The sequence below is a fragment of the Ambystoma mexicanum genome, chromosome 6p (assembly GCF_040938575.1).
Source record: "Ambystoma mexicanum isolate Mex_15411 chromosome 6p, UKY_AmexF1_1, whole genome shotgun sequence".
Classification (NCBI taxonomy): domain Eukaryota; kingdom Metazoa; phylum Chordata; class Amphibia; order Caudata; family Ambystomatidae; genus Ambystoma; species Ambystoma mexicanum.
The window spans coordinates 1,445,180,032-1,445,201,059 of NC_090935.1; the positions used below are offsets into that span (position 1 = coordinate 1,445,180,032).

General features: G+C 43.3%; 1 protein-coding gene across 5 annotated transcripts in view; it reads right to left on the reverse strand.

Annotated features, from left to right (window-relative positions):
- Positions 1–21,028, reverse strand: part of LOC138510492 (zinc finger protein 845-like) — a 252,430-nt gene that overhangs the window by 45,528 nt on the left and 185,874 nt on the right. For 4 of the 5 annotated variants that reach the window (XM_069626185.1, XM_069626184.1, XM_069626182.1 and 1 more), the window contains one exon: positions 7,136–7,246. The exons of the other annotated variant lie outside the window; for it this stretch is intronic. In XM_069626185.1, the coding sequence (XP_069482286.1) occupies positions 7,136–7,246 (111 nt within the window). The remainder of the gene's footprint in view (positions 1–7,135; positions 7,247–21,028) is intronic. 5 annotated transcript variants of the gene reach the window in all.

Consider the following 21,028-nt stretch of genomic DNA (forward strand, 5'->3'; position numbering starts at 1 on the left):
ATCTAGGGCCATACGATATTAAGGACCTGCTGGATCAGTTCCCAGATATCTGTTCTACGAATCATGTAAGAGTAGACTGTTTCTTCAATCAGATCCATACTCCTCCAGGCCAACGAGTTGCCTTAGGCCTCATCGGATTCCTGAATTGTGGCAGAAAATTATTCAGGAAGAAATCCAAAAGCTGCTAAAACTTCACATCATTGAACCCTCCCAGAGCAAGTGGTCATCCTCGATAATATAGTAGGAAACTCTGACAGCTCGTAGCATTTGTGCATCCAATTTCGAAAGGTCTGCCATGGATACCTTCCTGATGCTGCACATTGATGAGTTGATAGAGAAATTAGACACCACAAAGTACACATCTACCTTAGATCTACAGCACCGTCATATATGGAAAAGCAGCCTTTTCCACTGTCGAAGGTCAATACCAATTTATTGTTTTGACATTGGAGCTATATGGTGGCCCAGGTATGTTCCAGAGACCTATCATTTTCAAACCCTAGAGATGTTTCTGGAGCACCTACCTGCATAAATATATCATATAGAGCAGTACCTGGGCAGATATGCACCACTTGTATGTAATATCACAGGACGCTTGGTGCTGTGGGTAGCATGGTTGACACCTTCAAGTGCCAACCATTGCGGCTCCACTGACAAAGAAGCTGTAAAACCACCAGCCAATAAGGCTGACATGTGGTGGAAGAAAATCAGGATGTGTTTGACCACAAAAGAGCATATCTTTAATCTTACAAATGCAAAATGTCTCTCTATCCTTCCTACTCCAATCAGATACCTCAACATTTGATTTGTCCCATATCAAATGATAAGGGGAATTAGATTTCGTAAAGTAGAAAATGTACACAATAAAGAAACGTTGCCACCATCAAACTCGACGCACTAATCATCAAATAGGCAATTGAAATCCTAAAACAATACCTAGAATAGTGACAATTTACATTAATCACAGATCATGCCCCATTGGTATGGCTAGCACAATAAAGACACAAATGCCCAAATAATTTGCTTGTTTCTTGCTGTGCAACCCTATACCTTTAAGGTACTACAATGGGGAGGAAATGACCCAGGCAATGTTGAACAGATTCCCAGTGAAAATGTAACGGAGATTAACAAAGAAGAGGACAGTGTGGAGGATGGCAGAATTCCCCAGCGTGATATGCAAAGGGGGCAGGGCGCAAGCCACAAGGGACCATGTTGGTCTTGCGATTACCCAATGTGCCTCACAGAGGGTGGATGAAGTGGGATCCAACAGGCTCGCCACCAAGATGCAGCATTAGCCCACCAGGTACACCTTTAATCCCAAATAGCAACAGGGAATATATCTCTCAAACCCCTTAAGGCCATGCACACACAGATTGGGGGATACATCCTGAAAAAACAGTTCGTGCTGAGTCTACGAAATGTGGCAGTAATATTTCTCAAACTTACAGCAGGGGGGAGAAGACAAATCAATGTGATTGCGAACCAAGCGGTTGGGCAGAGACATTGCAGCAGTCTACTCACCTGGCCTCAGAGGATGCGGGACACAGAGGAGTGAATAGCTGCTAAAGGCAGAAAACCATGGTGGTGGTGATGGTGCACAGCACCTATAAAGCTTTGGAGCCATGAAGTAAGACTAATACTGCAAACAACCGATGCAACAAATTCATAAGAATGAGGGACAATAATAATAGATTGCACTCGAGACAGTTGCCCTAGCTATTAAAAGGATCAAATTGACTTCATTTGGAGATATGGAATGCTGCAAAAAGCAAGCCCACACTGGGGTTTTCCATCCTACACCACGAGATGATGGACTTGGTGCAAGGGAAAAAGATGATGATAATCTTCCAGTTTTTGGCAGCCTGAACCCTATCTGGCATCTCTGGTAATAATGTGGCATGGAATTTGGGGACGCATCCCTGCACCCCACAATAATTCTTTAAGGAGCATATACAGTGAATGGATTTCCTTCTTTTGCAGCACAATAGGCAGCATCTGGAGGGGGTAACACATTATGCGGCTGAGATACATTTTAACAGTGGTCACTTTACCACAAACAAAGATTAAATTCCTCACACTCCAAGACGTATCTTAGACAGACTACATCGCTGCTAGGATGTCCCCCTAACACTATGGGGCAAAGCCTGCTGTTCATCGATCTGCAGCAGGCTTTGTGACCTCTTTCATCATGGCCGCCACCCTTTTTGATGCAGTCCGGGTCTCCTGTAATGCCTGGTGAGGGAGAAACACAAAGCAGCATGGGGCCGCCTGATTGGCCTACCTCAACAACAAATGCTGAGACCCGGTTGAGTCGTGAGGCAAAGCCGGGCCCAGTACTAAAGGCCTGGGTTTAAGGCCCCTGTCTCTTCCCCGTCTACTCCATTGCATCCGACCGCTATCCTACGTGAGATATAGGGTTCGGAGTTTTACACCAGTACCTTCGAAACGCACCCCCCAACCATCAGATAAGAGGTGCACATCTTCATGAACCTCTACCCACTCACCTTTCTCGCATCCGTGCCGTGCACCATGCTCTTATTCACAAACGTACACGCTGCATGCCCCTTTTATTCACCCAACCTATACCTGTACCTCGCTTGCCTTTGTGCGCGAGTTGGCCGGTGACTATAATAATCCCCTCGACCTCGCCTTTGTCTTAAACATTACCGGAACACTCTAAAGTCTATGACATTTCTCACATCCCTTCCTTACCACTGCAGATGCCGGCTTCAGCGTCGACTCTTGGTCACCCTTCCCTTTTTCATGCTGCTACCGTGAAGGCCTCACCACCGTCACCCACTGTGGTCATACGCGCAACGCAAGGGACGCTTAACATCGTCCTCAAACCAAATGCGCCGCTTTTGACCTGCACAACATCGCCCTCAAACCAAATACGCCGCTTTTAACCTGCGCATCCCAAACTGCTGCATGCTCTATCCCACGACTGTTATCCAGATTGTAATCAAAGCTTTTACGTGACATCTCCTAGCATCCCAAGTGCACTTTTCCCCTAGCCTAAATGTTATTAATATTAATGTTGAAACTGATAATTGTTGCCTGTTTTCTATTTACCATTGTGTGTATGCCCGCCATAGCCCTCGTACCTTTCAGCACATGCCTCACTGTCGGTACACATGTACCCCCTCCAACTATAACTGCACTAACGTTTCAGTCACGCAACATGAGGTGTGTTGTGGCTTGCTTGTACTCTTGCTTCATGCTACCCTAATACAGTCCGCTTGATTGCTGTAGCCCCTATACGATGAGGTATGTCTCTGCCAATCTGCTCATTTTTAGCCTTTCTTTGCTCCCATGCTTACTCGATGTAGCCCTTGCTACAAAGATGAGGCTTTCCCACTATGCACTTACTGCACTAATTATGTCCTACGTATGCATGCCTGATGTAGCTCTCCGCAACAAGAGGCAAGACTTTCCCAACATGTATTCTCTGTACCAATTATGTCCCATGTATGCATGTCTGATGTAGCTCCCGCAACAAGAGACGAGACTTTCCCGGTATGTATTCTTTGCCCCACTTATGTCCCATGTATGCATGCATGATGTAGCTCCCCACAATAAGAGGTAAGACTTTCCCTGTATGTATTCTTTATGCCTGATGTAGCTCCCCGCAACAAGAGGTAAGAATTTCCCAGTATGTATTCTTTGCCCCAATTAAGTCCCATGTATGCATGCCTGATGTAGCTCCCCGCAACAAGAGGCGAGACTTTCCCAGTATGTATTCTCTGTACCAATTATGTCCCATGTTTGCATGCATGATGTAGCTCCCCGCAACAAGAGGTAAGACTTTCCCAGTATGTATGCTCTGTACCATCAATGCCCCTCGAAAGCCTGGTATGAACCTATTCTAATCTGTTCTTACCAGCACATTCTGTCACCAAATCGTTAAGTTAAAGCGCCTAGATGCCTCTGGGCTTTGTGCGCTATATAAATGACAAAATAAATAAAATATCCCCATAAATTGGATTTAATGTTCATAATTTTCAATGTAAGCACATTCCTTGCCTCAGGTACAATCTGGATGCCCAAATGCTTCACCCGTTTCTCTGTAAATTTAATTCCCCAATTTTCAAAATAAAATGTAAATCGAAACAGGTGGGTGAAGGAGTTATGACCGCTAAATTGCCCTAATGAATCTTTTGCCCTAGTAACTTCCCAAACTCATTTATCAGAAACAATAACTCAGGCCATATTTTATCCAATCGCTCGTGATCACAAACACGCCATCTGCGTATAACTGGGTTTTATACGCCTTCCCAGGGATGCCAGTGATGCTTTTTCTAGGACGGATCGTGGCCACTAATGGTCCAATAGCCAAACTAAACAAAAAGTGCAATGAGCAGACACACCTGCTACTGGCTAAGTGACTTTCTGTAGATAAAGTGCATCTGGAACAACATCATTCCTTCAGATTATTGCTGTCCCCCCATGATACAGGGTGTGGAACATGCTTATGAAGTTTTCCTCAAAACCAAATCTTCCAAGCTGAATACACAGGTAAGACCCACTCACCCGATCTCTAGGTTTCGCAGCATAACTTTATGACTAGGTACCAACTACAAAAAATAGTGCACATATCTGTTCGGAATATGGATAAAAACACAGAAAGTGGTCTCACAGTGCCATGAAATGCAGAAATAAATCACAGGAAGACTTTTTGGGAGTCATACAGGCATCAGCAAGCCACTTTAACCCCAAGTCTGAATGTTAATTGCATTGGCCTATAAGAAATAACGGGACAATGATATCCTACGGAGGCAAGTAAAGGGACTTCACATGATGGCATTGGGATCAGTTTGGACATAACAGAAACCCCCAGAGGGATCAGAGCATTCACCAGAGACAGTTGTGTGCAGGTGTTAGGTGGCATGCTTCTCACCTTAACTCAGCATGGTGCATTACCTCACACACCACCACCAATCAACCAAGAGCGGGAATAGTCAGCATCTGTTTTTCATACAGTCCAAAAGCTGCACTCTCTGAACTCCTGGGTGGGAGCTTGCAGAGGTAAGTGGTGATGCAGGGAAGGTAATAATTGGGTTCTGAATGGGGTACCCCAGAACGAGAGCCCTACAGCCATGCGGAATGGAACCTTTACAGGTGATTCAGAGAACCCTCAACAGTAAATGTTGATTAAGGAAACAAGTCCAAGCCTACAAGAAGTCCCCAGCCTCAGGAGAACAGACTGGGATGCCCAGTTCGGATCAGAGGGATCCCATGAGGAAACGGAGACAACAGAAAAGCAGCTTAATGGCCCTAGATCAGAGATACAGCAAGGGTGAGAAAAAGGTCGTAGGTCAAGTTTCAGAAAAAGGTGCAGAAGGACACGCCACTGGAGCACTATGTTCCCACTACACATATAAAAACACTAGGTTCCCACTACACTCCAGTAAAAGGTGCAAGAAAGGTGACAGCCATGCAGGGACATTAAGTGCAGTGCTCTGAGTCAGAGATCAACCAGCACAGACAAGTCCTGAGAGATGACGATCTGCAAAATAATCTGGCGCAAAGGGTCAGATATCATGCTGGGCAGTAGATGTAAGTGTAGCCGCCAATCATACACACATATGCAGCATTCAAACCTATGGTGGCCAGCCAACCATTGCTGACCACGACATACAAACATTTAGAAGCATTCTCACAGGCAAATTCCCAGGGTACAGATTCCTGAGATTCCCCTGAATTGACACCCAGGCAACCAACCCCTGTCCTTTGTGACTTCCTGGCCAAAGCTCACATTAAGAAAATAGCGCAACATGGCCATTCCCAATTTCCCACCTATCATAATTAACAGCAATAAGGCACTGTTACCTTATAACTGGATTTAACATTTATTTTGAAATTTTGAAAGTATTTATTTATCATACGCATATTCTCACCAGCGAAGGAAAGAAACCAGACAGACTGAACTGCATCTGGGCACTGATCGTACGAAGAGAGAGGAGAAAAAAAGCAAGTGAGTCCCATATGGGAGGGACCGAACCGCGAAACATCTGTCATCTGTGAACAAAATAAGATGGGGGTCCAGCTAATACATGTTGATCAGAGGATTGTAGTCACCGTGTTGGATGATAGGGTACAAGTCTGGCCGTGAGATAAGCTGGACCAAGACCATGGAGCCACTTAAAAACAAGAGAGAGAATCTTAAAATAATTCTCTGTTGTACTGGCAGCCAATTAACGAGATGATCATTTTGGAAGACTCTAGGGAGTTAAGGTGTCCTGTGAGCCAAAGTGACTACAACTCATGCAGCCACTCTATGAACATACATTGCCACCAATTCGATGCAACACAACTGTCTGGATCAGGGGGCTGACCCAGGTTAATTAAGGAGTACCTGAGGGGTATCTCCCACCTTTTGGGTTCCCAAATGTTTCCAATGGGTAACAACAATATAAGCGCCCAGATACCAGAACAGGATTAACCTGCGAATAATACTGTAGTCAGGACATGGTGAAAGACAAGTAAAAAGTCAAGGGGACTCCCAAATATGAGCGAAAAAGGAATTTCTTCTCTACAAAATGCTCATCTTTTTCATCAGCATTCTCAATCTTTTCTAATCTCTCAATTCCCATCTTTTTACTCTGTTTAGTTTTGCTTCTTTCTTCAACGCATCATTATCTAGCTTAACATTTCATGGATATCAAATCAGCATTCTTGGATTCTTTACTGTCTGATTAAATGCAAAAACAGGTCTCTATGTCTACTCTTCTCTATCCTTTTTTATTTGTCATTATTTCAGTCTTAAGGGATTTTATTTCTTTGACGTGCTAGCTAAAGTTTCATAAAAACATAATTATTTTCCATCATGCTGGCAAACAAAATATATATTGTGCAGTATGTAAGATACTGAACATTATATTTTGTGTACCTGCTATCTTGATAAAACATTTAAAAATTATACAAACACCTACAAATTAGCAGCTATCTCAGTTTTTGATATTTGGAGTAATGAACGATTTGTTTGCATGAAATATACACATATAGTAACATGGACATTAATTCTTAACAACTCACAAACTTGTGCTAGTTTATCAAATCATGATTCAGCAAATAGAGTGGAAATGGTACAGTGGGTTCTTCTAAACCTCTTTCTGGAAGAACTATCTTTGCTCACCTGTAAACATTGTTGCGCTTCCTTTTCTGTTACAGTCTTGGCTGTCCACAAAATAAACCTCTTGTTCTTCTTTGATTGTAAACGTTATAACTGGAGAAATTATGTCCTCTTCTGTTGTGAGAAGAAAAAGACAACAATATGATGTGAAAATGATATAAACACTAATTTCATTCAGCTCTGGTGGCGAGAAGATGCAGGTGTTCCAGCCGGTCACACTGTACCGGACCACAGAGGGTCTTTGCTATGAAAAAGCAATGTCAGAAGAGTGAGTGGTATGTATTTTAAAGATTTGGGCTCTCATCATGAGTTGGGCGGTATCACAGCGGTAAATGTGCTGGGATACCGCCAATGCTATTAGCGTTACCGCAAATCGGTCCGGCGCAATTTACGCCAGATCCCGAGTTGCGGTGTGGCCATAATTCGCCATTGCCATTGGGTGCATTGGGCCCAACAGGGCTTTCTTTGCGCTATTAGCGCCGGAGCAAATAGCGCCATGTTAGTAGTGCCGAAAATGGGTGGACAGGGGAGGTTTTTACCTCTAGCAAAAAGCTGGAGTTAAACCTCGCACTTTTTGCCCAAACTCGGGATTGGGTGGAGAGGAAATGCAGCGGTAATAGTGTTACTGCTACATTTTTACTGCTCTGCCCAACTCCTGATGACCCCCTTGGTATCGACTTAAAGGTGATCAATTGAGCCTTAATCAGAATATCAAATGTCCTCGCGATACAGAACATCTGAGCAGTGGGTCAATAATCCTCATCTTACACCCAAAGAATCAGTCTTCCATGTACTAACTTAAAACCAGGGTCCAGGAATGTACGCAACATGCCAACGATCGTCCAGAATAGGCAGTGTTTCTACAAAAATATACTCTGCATTTACAACCCAAGATAGCTACAACATCGGCACAAAGCAGCAGGCAACACACACGTGGTATAGTACGCAAAAGGGTCATCAGGTTGCCAAAGAAAGGGCAGCAAAACATACAAATTGAGAAGGCAGGCTTCCCCGTACAGAGCAGCAAACAAGCAGTCTTTCCAGAGTCTGTAGCCAGCTGCTGTGGCTGGGAGCATACAAGATCAGTGTAGTAGGGAACCCTCTTTAGGGTCCAGATGGAGGAGATGATTTTACCTTCACAGAAACAGATAAACCCTAGAACAACCCATATACTAACCCTTAGGACATCCCCCCACACATAAAGGGAAGTAACCACAGCACCCATCTCTCGTATCCTGTGTGTTTGGACAATCACCTCCACTCTGCCCGTTATTTCTATATATGCGCTCCCACCAAAGGGGGGACATGACAGACAACAGACAAGAGGCTGAGCAAGACCATAAGCATTCTGCTTGGATATTTTGAGCTTGGCATCCACTTCCAGAAACCCACCATGTTGGGGGCTATGGCAAATGGTGGCCCTCAATGAAAATCAAAGAAATGTACTCAAAGGTTCAAGGTCAGGAAAGACAGATGTAGAGTGCAGGGGTGAGTAGACTCCATGTCCTGTACACACAAAGCCAACACATAGTGCCCCACTGCCGTACAAAACCACACATCATGCAGAGAGGTCTCCACCACAGTCCAGATGTTGGATGACCCATTCCCTCCTGCCATCATGATCAACAAAAAGGTTCCGGGACACCGAAGTCATCCACTGCGTGGACAGATGCGCACAGCAGAATGAGCAGTGAAAGGCTATAAAAGCTGTGATCGAGGCAAATCTTAATATTTTGGACACAAAAGGAAGGTAGATTTGATAACCCACTTACCCTCCCTACCCCCCGCTCCCGAAGAACCTTACCATGAACTAATTCCTTAGGTGACAAAGTAAGAGATGTGAGTAGAACGTGCACTGTGACATCTCATAGTTGAAAATTCTAATTTTTCCATTTACCCAAGACCGTTTCTCCTTGAAAGTTCTTCTTGGAACAGAAAGAAAAAGCGAAAAAGTCTGGCACAGTCGAACCCTTGAATGAGAGACTGCATTTGCATCAAACTCAACAAACCCTTTTAATTATGGATTTATTTAATCTTTTATATGTGCCACCTGTCCTCCTACGAAATGCTGCTTTTACTTGCTATTGACTCAAACTACTTTTATATAACTTTACCATCCTACAAATAGTTTTTGTTGTTGTAGTCCCGACTACTTGCATATTCCCCATCTGGCCGTCTAAGATTGTGGACAACTTATGTCCTCCCTGGCAATGTGGATATTTATTTGCACGTTACTAAACTGGGCATGTGGGGGCAAAAACCAATGGTTTAACAGTCTCTAGAATCCTGAGATTGGACAAGCTGTTCCAGGAATCCCGCTATTTGTCGCTGCAATACAAGTACCTCTTATGATGGTGGGATGATGCAAGTCTAAACATAAAGAACACACTCCAACTCCTGCACCTGCTGTGCTGCTGGAATTTCTGTGTTTCACTCGACTGCCTCCCTTGTTCTTCTCGAGATGCACAATGACCCGTTGCATAGATGTGCAGACCTTTGGCTACTGTGGTGAATTAGGTACTGCATTTTGTTTTTTTATTATTAAGAATACCCAAGACACATCTTGTACTGTATGACACTTTTTAGGACTCTGCGGATCTAAAACAAAGGTCGTGCTGATAGGAAATCACATGAGATAAAGTGCCATTTGATTGAACCGAAAGGACGAGAGGTGGCTCAAAATCTTGTAAAGAACTTTGCACCTTTGCTCAATGCTGAGCTCTTCTTAAGCCACCAGAGGGAAAACTTGGATATCAGTTCAATGCAGACCTCTTGTTCCCCTACCAGATCTCAACTATCGTTCAAGGCATCGATTTCCAAAACCTAGTTCTGAGGAGCATATCACCTCTGGTATGACCAGACCACAGAGCACAACTTAACAAAGCCTGAATACTGTCCCGGCCAGACTTTGGCAATGTTGGCTCCATTGTTATCATTAAAAATTCAAGGCTAGTGAGTCCGACAATGCTCAATGCTGTTTCCCCTGCCTCCCGCCTCCCATCCCTCTGCCGAGCACTGATTGGCCTGTGCGCCCGACAGAAATCTAGCGAGGGTCTAGGTCCCTCCAATCGCACCCAAGCCACTTTGTAGCATCGTACCTTTAGGTGAGGTGTGTAGTCCCTGGGTCTGTGACCCATTTTTCCATGATGTAACAGGAACCTATGCAGGAATTGTATGATGCAGGCTACTACGCATGGCGCAATTTAAAGACTGGCCACATTAATATTGGCTGCCGTCTCCATCACCTAGGTTGGGCTCATTGATTCCAAATGATCACAGAATTAGTCCAGGCAGTTCTAGAAAAGCTGATTTGCGACTAGAGGAAATACTCTCCAAGGGGCATGGGTCAATCCATTTGTACCAAATTCTAAGAAAGCTCTGACACTGGGTGATGACTTCCCTGTGTCACGGCCAACATGAATGGCAGTACGATTATCCATGAATGAGAATGGGTTAAACTCTCGAGTTACAGCTTTATTGCCCTCACTCACATTGTGTAACGTTTTGCCAGCCAAAGAAGAACGAGGCTGAAACACAGAAAATCTAATCTCTTGGATAAAGCATTGGACCGCACAAAGCACCTCTTTGTCTCTATGAAAGATAATTAAGGCTAATTCGAAGAAAGGGATTTTGAAAACTTTTCTGACTACATTTATGACCAGAAGAAAAACAGCCTTCCAGGACAGCAAGACCACATCACAAGAAGTCATAGGCTCAACAGATTTGTGCATTTGCAAAACCAGCACTAGATGTAAATCCTATTGAGGAGCAGGTTTTCTTTCAAGAGGATAAATATTAAGCAGACCACCAAAATGGAGTTCCAATTATGTATTTCAAAAGGAAAATAATATCTTCTGCAAAGGTTAAGTATGCAGCAACGACTGAAAAGTAATGTTTACATGACCCAATGGAGATCTCAGTACTGGTCAAATAGATCACAAATGGTCATGACCTTGTCCAAACTGAAGAAAAGAAAAGTACTTTCTTGTGTAAAACACATCAGCAAAAGCGAAGACATCTGCTCTTATGTTTCTTGCAAGTAGATGATTTTCTTGCTGTACCAATGTGTGTCAGGTCTTCTAGCTTTGCAAACGTTAAGGTACCAAACTCTCAAGCTGCACAACGATAACAGAGAATGCAGTTAAGAGGAGAATGGGGGGCATGCATGAGAGCTGGAAGAGATCTGAAAAGCAATTCTAGAAGGGCCAGGTTAGGGATACCGGAATCAGAGAGGAATTTACTGATGACTTGAACTTCCGAAGAGTTTTCAGTTTCCAAATAATTGCAGCAAAGTATCATGAGGTCTTGCTTAAACAATTTAGAAGAACCTCTCGCAAGGAGTAGAGGTCAATATGATATGATATGATATGATATGATATGATATATGATATTTTATTTATATCGTGCTCGTACACAGGTGTTTCAGAGTGTGACCAGGCAAAAGGAGGGGAACAGGGGAGAGAACAGAAACAACGATCTTACTAGGCCCAGTGACATTGAGAACGTGCAAGTGCATGAGGAAGGGAAAAAGGGGGAAGTGCATGGGAGGGGGGAGAAATTGTAAGGTGCAGAGCATAAGAGAGGATATGATAAATAATACATAGATAAATATAAATAAGGTGATCCAAAAACAGTGGTGGTGCAGCCTGTGCATGGCCAAGTGCAAGGTTAGTCAGATAGGGAGAATCTGATAAGTGTGGAAAAAGAGTGGGGGCATGCATGGGTAAAGATACAGGCTCCAGTGCAAGGGGTGGCCAGGGGGCAGTGCAGGAGGGTGTCAGGGTGAGCAGGTACCTGGGCCCAAAGGGCTGACGGTGGCCAGGTGCAGCATTGCTGAGAGAGAAAGCAGATAAGCAGGGGAGAAGAGGGGCAAAGGCAGAGGCGAAGAGGAGGGTCTTGAGGAGCCGAATAGACAGAAAGGATGCACGTTGGTGACACCAAGGTTTCTGGTGTGTGTGAAATAATAAATCTATTGTATGATGTCACTGGTGCTTGAAGATTATCTGAGTTATAGTTGGTTTGAGGGTCTATGCATAAGAGGATGGTAGGATAGTATGGCCTACTGAGAGCATCCGCATGCCGTTATAGAGTGATGCTCATGTGCCGATCCCAGCCCTCTGTTGCTTCAATGCAGTGGCTGGGGGAGGGCTGATGTTTGTTCAAAAAGAAACCTTCAGTTGTTGTCTATTAAAAATTGGATGAATTTGCTCTGCGACTGAGGGAGAAAGAACTTCTGTACTAGAAGGATTACTTTCAGCTTGAGATCGTAATTCAGCCAATCTTGGAGATCCCTAAAAAAATCTCAATCGTCGCACCACCCAAATGTCCATGAAATGCTCTTTAATTGAAATTTGAAGGGGATGTTGGATGATAGTCTCTTTGAGAATATTGGACTATCAATCCTGCCATTGGTTGGACTTCATTAACAAAGGATGAATGAAGATTTTGATGAACTGAGTGCTCAAGGATTAGTTTGCAGGCTAGATGCCACAGGAATGTTATTGTCAGTCATTCTAAAGGAAGAAGGCAAATGCAAGAGGCTATTAGGCCCAGGTAGCTCTGGAACCATCATGCTTGCTTTCAAAAATTAAGGACTGCTATAATGAATGTAATTCTTTTGTGTAGGCCAAAGAACTGATATTGGAAGGTTTATAAAAAAACGGAAATCTGCTAGTGTTTGAAAACTTAAAGTGCCTAATCTGGAGACATTTCTAGAATTAGTTGTCCAGGTAAATGCAGATATGTACACACTCCTGGCTCAGATGTGTGCGCACAAGCAAAAGGACTAGTCTCTTGAATCGGTATTTAACCGAAAAGGAACACATCTGAATTGACAATGAATTCAGTATTGTGTCAAAAAAGACATTTCTGCTTTCCTTCCATGATGTAAATAAAATAATAGGGTCCTAGAATATCACAGAATGCATCCAGCCGTACAGCTGCAATGCCCACTAAACTTGGGCCACAGAACCGACCCAGCAGGCCTCCACAGGCTGTAAACTGTGATCATAGATGTCCAGAATGGATCCACTTCACCAACTTCTTGGGGATGAAAAATATAGCAGGAGTCAAATCCTTGAAACCGTTGTGTCCTGGGATGAATTCACCACATATAGGTGAAAAACCCTCTGCAGAACACCCCTTCGTCCTGTGATGAGGCATGGTGCAGCATGCCGGGTGGCTTTTAGGGGACTGCAGTGGCATCTAGAAATCCTAAGAATAGGGTGTTCCCTCCATCCAGGAGGGAAATGCCCAACTTGGACAACTGGTTCCAAGATTTTGCACTGTGGGCGAGTTGAGGCGTCAATCTGTCAACCTTCATGTCAGTCAGCCAATTCTGGACTTGGGCATTCTTGCTGGAATTTCCTAGGAGAATACATCTTGTCTTTGTTAGGTTGAGCTATAGGTGGGCGCTTGACATTTTGGAATAGGGTCAGACAGTGCTCGAGTCAATGAATGCCAATGATGCAATGGGTCTTCATACAAAAGCTCCATGCCATCTGTGCACTGACGTCAGTCTTGGTGGAGGAAGTACCCAGTGGTTTAATGGAGAGGTAGAATATGACATTGCAGTGGACATGATGGAGCCTTGTGGCACTCAGTAGGATACTAAGCAGCATTGGGATCTGTTTGGGAATAGCATGATAGATTGGTCAATGTTTGTGAGATAGGAAGCAAACCACCATTCCATCGAGGTCCATCTGCATGCCGAACATTTTGAGAAGGGCTTCAAGGTCAAAGGTATTGAAGGCCCCTGAGAGATTGAGTTGAGCATGTAAACTGAGATTCCCATTGCCCAGGATGTGGAGTGCATTATTGATAAGTCGGATGGTGGCGACCTATTTGCTGCATCTTGGTCAGTCAGAATCTGAATTGGTAGTCCTGTAGTAGATTGTGCTGGCTCATCCTTTCATGCAACTTGATGTGGTCTGTCTTCTCCCTCATTTTGCTGAGGAAGTGGAGATATGCGATAGGGCGATATTTGGCCAGGCACTGTTTTGTATTGAAGGTTTGTATCTGATTGTCATCTGGAAAAGGATGTTGAAGAGGAACAGGTTCCAGAATCACTGGCACTAGAGCCAGCTTCAGTCGCGGTGGCCGCAAATTCTGAAGCTGGCCGTTGATCTGGACCAATCCAGAGTCAAAAGTGTTTCTGAAAATGTTTTTTGAAAATCTCTAGTTGTCACCCTCTACACATTCTTTGCACCATTAAAGGAGTAGTTTGCTCAAAAATATCATTTTCCCAAAAGATGGGCAATAATCAAAAACATGCATTAAACATAATTTTAAAGAATGTTCCTATGTAAACTTTTGAGCAAACGAGGCTCAAAGAGTTTACATGGGGGCATCCATTTTGCCATTTCAGGCTGCCTCCTCAGCTCATGTTAAGCTCTGCCCTGGCGGCACTAAACAAGCAGCAAAAGCCCCCTACTAGGAGCTTTTGCTTACTGCAGCCAGAGCAGTGCTCAACATGAGCTGAGGAGGCTGCCTTCACTTTCATTTTACGTTTTCAGTGCTCCCCAGGCCCAGGGAAGCACAGAAAACGTAAAATGAAGGCAAAAAGCAAAGGCGCAGCAATTATAAATACAACGTTGTTCGTGGTTGTATTTCTGTCTGCAGCGGCTTTCACTGGAGTCTCCTGGGCTCCCCCAACCAGGCTCGGAGGAGCCAGAGAAACTTAGAAAGAAAAATGCAGCGTTTTTAAATACAACGAATTTGTATTTATGTTTGCGGTAGCTTCAGCGTGCAGCCCAGGGGACTCAAAGCTGAAGCCACCTAAAACATAAATACAAGGTTTTAAAAGCTGCAGTTTTCTTTCTAAGTTTTCCGGGCTCCTCCAGCCTGAAAAACTTAGAAAGAAAACCACAGCTTTTATAATATTTGCAGTACTTAGTTAAAAAATAAGCACTTACCTACATGCAGCTTGCCTGCCTGCCTTCTCTGGTCTCCGGCACTAATGAAGCAAAAGCCACCCAGTAGTAGCTTTTGTTTATTACAGCTGACTAGCTTTTGCTTCATTAGTGCCGAAAGGGCAGCACAGGAGGCTCATCCATTTCACAAAATGGATGCCTCCTAGTGCTTCAGATTTTGAGTATATATATATTTTTGTTTATGGGCCATCGTTCTAGCCAATAATATTTTTGAGTGAACTACTCCTTTAAGTACAGAAAAGGACAAAGGAGAATGTTCAGTTATCTGCAAGGGTGAAGAAGTAGTGCTCACCAGCTCAGGAGACTTAATTGAAGGAGCAAGAGGCATGCGAGTATGTGTGTGGTATATGTTGAGCACAGTAGTTCTTGGCATCTGAACATAAATAAAGAAGAAAGGTTGTTGAGGAGGAGGTGGAGAAGGAGTAGATGGTGGGGGTTCTGGACCAAACTTCATCTGCCCTCCACCTATGGAGATGTCACACCTAAAGGAGAAAACTGTGGAAACAGGCGAGCAAGATCACTTACTGGTGTACTGAAAAGCTGGCATGTGGAAGAAGTAAAGCACTATGAGGCATTCAGATATGAACCTCCAGGTAAGACGAGATAAATGTGCTCCTTCGTATCAAAAGAGAATCAGAGTCATTCTTCCAAGCCAGCAAGCTTCAGGATGTATTTGGTAAAGGTTGAGACATTTTTCTTTCAGAGCCCAGAGGAGTGTTTTAACATAACACTAGTCGTCTTTCACCTAAAGCCCTTCTTCTAATTGCTTTTAGAAGAAGGGCTTTAGGTGAAAGATGACTTCTGTGATGTTCGCAGATCATGGAAAGGAGTTGGTGACCTTCACACAAGCATAGATGTTTTTTCCTTAGACAGAGTCTATTTTCATCCCACAGCCGGGACTAAATCCCACACCCTTACCTACTTCAGCAGCTTGCAATCCTTCATGAGCGTCTATAGCACAATAGTTGCCTGCACACCATAAGTTAAATCGTTTTTATATTTAAATCAATCCCATTTATATTTGGGTGCAGGAGAAAAGAACAACTTTGGCACAAAAGTCATATATATACAAAGAAATGGCCTGTATCCCACTTAAGGGACACCCTTGTCCCTTCCACACCTTTAGACCGTGACAAGTCAATTGTACATTCATTTTGGGACCAATTTAAATGTCCATCAAGAATTCACATGTTCCAGTTTATTCAGTCAGTCCTAAATGTGTTTCGGGAAACATTTCCCTTCAACAGGAGCAAAGTAATTATCTATTTATAACATAAAAAGCAAATTTATTAGGACAAAGTTCTGATGATAATTAGGATATTAGTTTAAATATCATACAAGCAATCCAAGCCCTATTATCCAATGGTGATTTATAGGAAGACTACCTTAATGTTTTCTTCAACAATCCAGTAAAGACTCAACGATTTTGATAACACAAAAAATATGAACAATCAGTTAACAAAACATAAGGATACAATTCTCATAGTTGTGTTCTCATGATGCTAATTGAAGTAATTTAATTAAATGTATTATAATCAATAAATGTGTCTGATTATACGAGTAAAAAAATGTTTGGAAGCTAACTAATCTCCAAGGAACAGATCTTGAGCCACAAATAAAAATACAGGAAATAAATATAGTTAAGGAGAACAAGTTTTACTTTAGAGTGTCAATAGTAGTGACGTATCTTCAATAGTGTGTAGAAAAGCTTCCAGCCACTGCCAGTTTGAATGGTGCAGATCCTTACCATTGGTGAACTTGGGCAAGCTCCCAACCCAAATTTTAGAAAAAAGGAGCAATTCTGTAGCCATTCGACAGACCATCGTTAGAGCCAAGTCCGCTTTGAAGAAAAACAGCTAGCTGACAAACCAAGGACGAGCCCTGCAGCTGACCAGCACCATCTCCATTGAGCTCCCGGTGAAGCCCTGCTCCCAAGAAGACCCTCTTGGTGCTTTTGCCTCTGGACGTAGGGGAACAACTTGTCTCAACCCCCGCACAAGGATCCGTGCCTTCTGAGCCTTCAGAAGCATCCCTGGAAAAAATTGTGTAGTGACCAGCTCTCTCCTGGGCTACCACACCGCAGCTATCTCTGTTCCGAGGGAATCCGTGGAATTTAGAGCAGATGATATCTTCTGCATTTTCAGGCTTCTTGCATCAACAGAAGCTGTACTGGACCTGCTCACTTTGTTCGTCCATTGAAGATCGCCTATCACGGCCTGACCATGGTGACTCCCATTGCAACTCATCTTCTTCGCTTGCTGGAGGTTCCTGAGGTGGTCTGCCACGCAGAAGTCTTAATCTTGTCTTTGTTTGGGTGTTCTGCTGGAAGCTGCCTGAACCCGATTCTTAAGCACTAAAACAGGCCAAAATTAAATTCTGCATCCGAAAGTGACCCCTGCAGAACCAAGCAAAGAAGACTGTGTCCCCAAGGGAATCTGATCCTCAGCAGTGGTATCTGGAGAAATCGGAATCAGGGAGTAAGTTCCCCATAGGGCTAAATGGATGTAAAGTTCTGCCCCCAAATCACTTTTTCCTGACTTTGGTTGGTGCAGCCTGGTCAAGCATCCCATCCAAAGCCTATCCTGGTGTGTGGGATTGAGTGAATCTACCACGTGAACATTACCTAACTTTTTGACTCTTTTCATCATAACCACTGGCATTGTCAATCTCTTAATAAACCTACCTGTGAAGTGAATTTTGGAACTAGTGATCTTTGGTCACAAGGCCCCAAACGGTCTTTGGGTTGGACTTTTAAGAGCTAGGAAAGCTGTTCTATTGATAATTTAAAATTATTTGTTACTTCTAATGCATCCAAGTACTAGAAACAAATGTGTTCCTATATCTCCTAAGGCTGAATGTATATTGCATACATTACTTACCATAATCGTATTTTTGACGATTATACCTGCTTAGATTCACATGGTTTGCACAGGCCAACATCTAGTGGTAGTTGCAGAGTATTGCATAGTTTATTTTCGAAGTTCGAAAAGGAACATCGACTGGACATGTTTGTAATACTATCTCTAGAGTGGCATATACTATACCCATGGTCCTTCACGCGCCAAGGTGCCTCAAATTGTTTTGTTTTTTGACATGAGGGAGCATGAAGTGTATGCGTGAGTTCAGGAAGTAAAGAAAGGAGTTAGTAGCCTATGCACCTTCAACTCCAAGAGGGGAGGAAGGGCAGCGCATGTGAATCTAAGCAGATACAAGCATCAGAAATACAATTATGGTAAGTAATGTAAGGCTTCGGAGGCTTGTGGATCTGCTTAGAATCACATGCTTTGCATAGATTAGCGAGCAGTACCTGGAGAAGGTGGTGGGGTGTTAGAAGGTACAGTGGAAAAAAGATGTTATAACACCACCTGACCCACTTGTGTGTCACCTTGTGAATGTGTATTTAAGAAGTAATGCTGTGTCAATGTGTGAATAGAACTCCAAGTAGCAGCTTTGCAAATGGCATCTAAATGTACATTTGCGATATAAACTAGAGTACCCCTGTGCCCAGAGTGTGTTCTGGGCGTGAAAGGTAAGGTTTTCTTGGCTAATGAATAGCTAATGAATAGCACAATTGGATGCATTTGACAATACTTTTTGAGATAGCCAACTAGAGAAAGGGTATTCTTCTCTTCCATTGGCTACAGACACGAAGAAACAGTGGCTTCAATTTTTGTATGTACATGATAGCCCTTCTGACATCTAGTGTATGGAGGCTTCATTCTGCAGAATTCTTTGGGTTTTGAAAGAAAGCTGGAAGTTCTATGGCTTGGGCAACATGGAACTTTGAAATAAATTTAGGAGAAAAACGTGGATGTGTACATAATACTACTTTTTGATTTTTTTTATTGCACACTTAGTTTAATACAAAACATTTAGCAAATCATAGCATTTTAACGAAAGCCAAGGTGGAGGAAATCAATCGTCTCAGCTTGCCTACGGCCAGTTCGAAGTCGATTATTATAGTTCATCTTGACTGTCGCAATCCAAACAGACCTTTATACATTTCACTGCAGCGATTGTGAGGTTGACTTTCTCACCTCAGTATTATTGCACACCAGTCTTTTGCTGACATTGGTCGTGCAGCCGCCACGAAAGTGGCAAAGTATCTTGTTCTTTTTTCGGTCAGTGTGGGGCAGCACGTAAATAGGTGTTGTAGGCTTTCCAAAATTTCAGCACCTTTGCAAAACCTACATACTGATATTTTTTTGCTTGACCCGCTCTGCGCCGGAATTATCTCCATAGTGGGGAAAAGGTTAAGTCTGATACTTATGAATTGTGATCTGTGGTAAGCGTCCGGGAATTTCTTTATCTATGCTGGCGTCTGACCAAAAGCTCTGATCTCGTTTGTTAGCTGCCGAAACAGTTATATTTATTGGCTTCTTCACAGGCACTATCCAAACTCTTTCACAGAGTTTAAAAAAAAATCCTAGACTGATTTACCAGGTTGTCGCCTGGTGCCAAATCAAGATCTTTCAGTAAAAATGTACAATGCCAGTCCCACAGTGTCCCAGTTACATTTGACTCACTGTCTATGTTAGATATGATAATACTGAGGATCAGAGCTGGACAGGGTTTAGAGTATTTAGCCAAGAAGCACATCATTTTCCATTTAACTGCTTCCCTCAGGGAAATCAGGCCCATCTCTCTTCTTATTATCTGTATTGGTGTGGATTTAGGTAGTCCAAGTAGTCATTTCCAAAAGTAACCTTCCAGTATCGGCCAAAGTTTTTCCGGAGTAGCGTCATTACGTCGGCACAATATGTCACAGTGGAGACCACTTTCCCTCTGTAGAAATGCATCACTGGATGCAAAGAGAACCCACAAAATCTTTGCTTCAGGATATGCGCTTTGTTCGTCAAGGCTAACATTTTCCTTTTTAGGGTTTGAGCTGTTATCTTACTTGCCTGCTTTGCACAAATCTGGATTCCCAGGTATTTGAAGTGGTCCACACACTCAATTTCCTACTTTGTTCTTGTGAACTATTACAAATGGATCTTGAACGGAGAGTGCATGTAGTTCACTCACTCTCCTTATAAGATGTAATGGCGACCAGAAAAGCAGTCTTATAAGTGAGATGTTTTAGACTGACTTTATGCATTGGTTCGAAGGGGGTTGGATTTGAAATTGGTGAGCATAATCTTTTGACCCCTTCCATGAAGGCTGTAACTACAGGCACTTTCCACCATTATACTTTACTTTGGAAAGTGGTATAAGCTGAAAGAGCAGCTAGTTGCACTCATATTGAATTAAAGACTAACCCGGAGTCTAAAGATATAGTAAATAGTGTACTATATGAGAAGGTGAACAGTCAATCTGGTTGATGCTGTGAGTTTTGCACCACAAACAAAGCATTTCCATTTGTTGAAAAAGCAGCGCTTTGTGTTATGTTTGCATGCTTCCTTTAGGTTGTCCATACACCTCTGGTCTAGGTTTAAGTGACCAAATTCTATGACCTCAGGAGCCAGGCTGCCAAGCTCAGTGTTTGAGGGCATGGATGGAGTCGTGTCCCCCGATTCTCTGACAACATGTTGAAAGAGCACAGTAGTTTTATGACAGGACAGAGAGACATTTTCAACAGGTGTGAAACCCATGTTTGACGTGCCCACATAGGAGCTATCAGTAGCATCTTGACTTGTTCCTGGTGCAGTGTGTGGGCTATCCTATTGATAAGAGGAGTTGGGGGAGGCGGTGCAGGGAGTGTATGCACATTTCCCTGACCAGTTCATTAACAGTGCGTTCCCTTTGGTCTTGGCATTGTGCATTCCATTTGGTTGCAAGAGCTCTATGTTTGGAAAACCCCAGTTTGTGAAGACATTGGGCCTCATTACATGTGTGCCGGTCCGGAAACAACAGTCCCGTTAAGCCTACTTGCACTGTTATTTCCAGACCGGCACACTACAGGCTTGCCTGCTGAAGCCGCTATGCCCGACAGGGCATACCCTGACAGACACAGCGGCCATGGTAA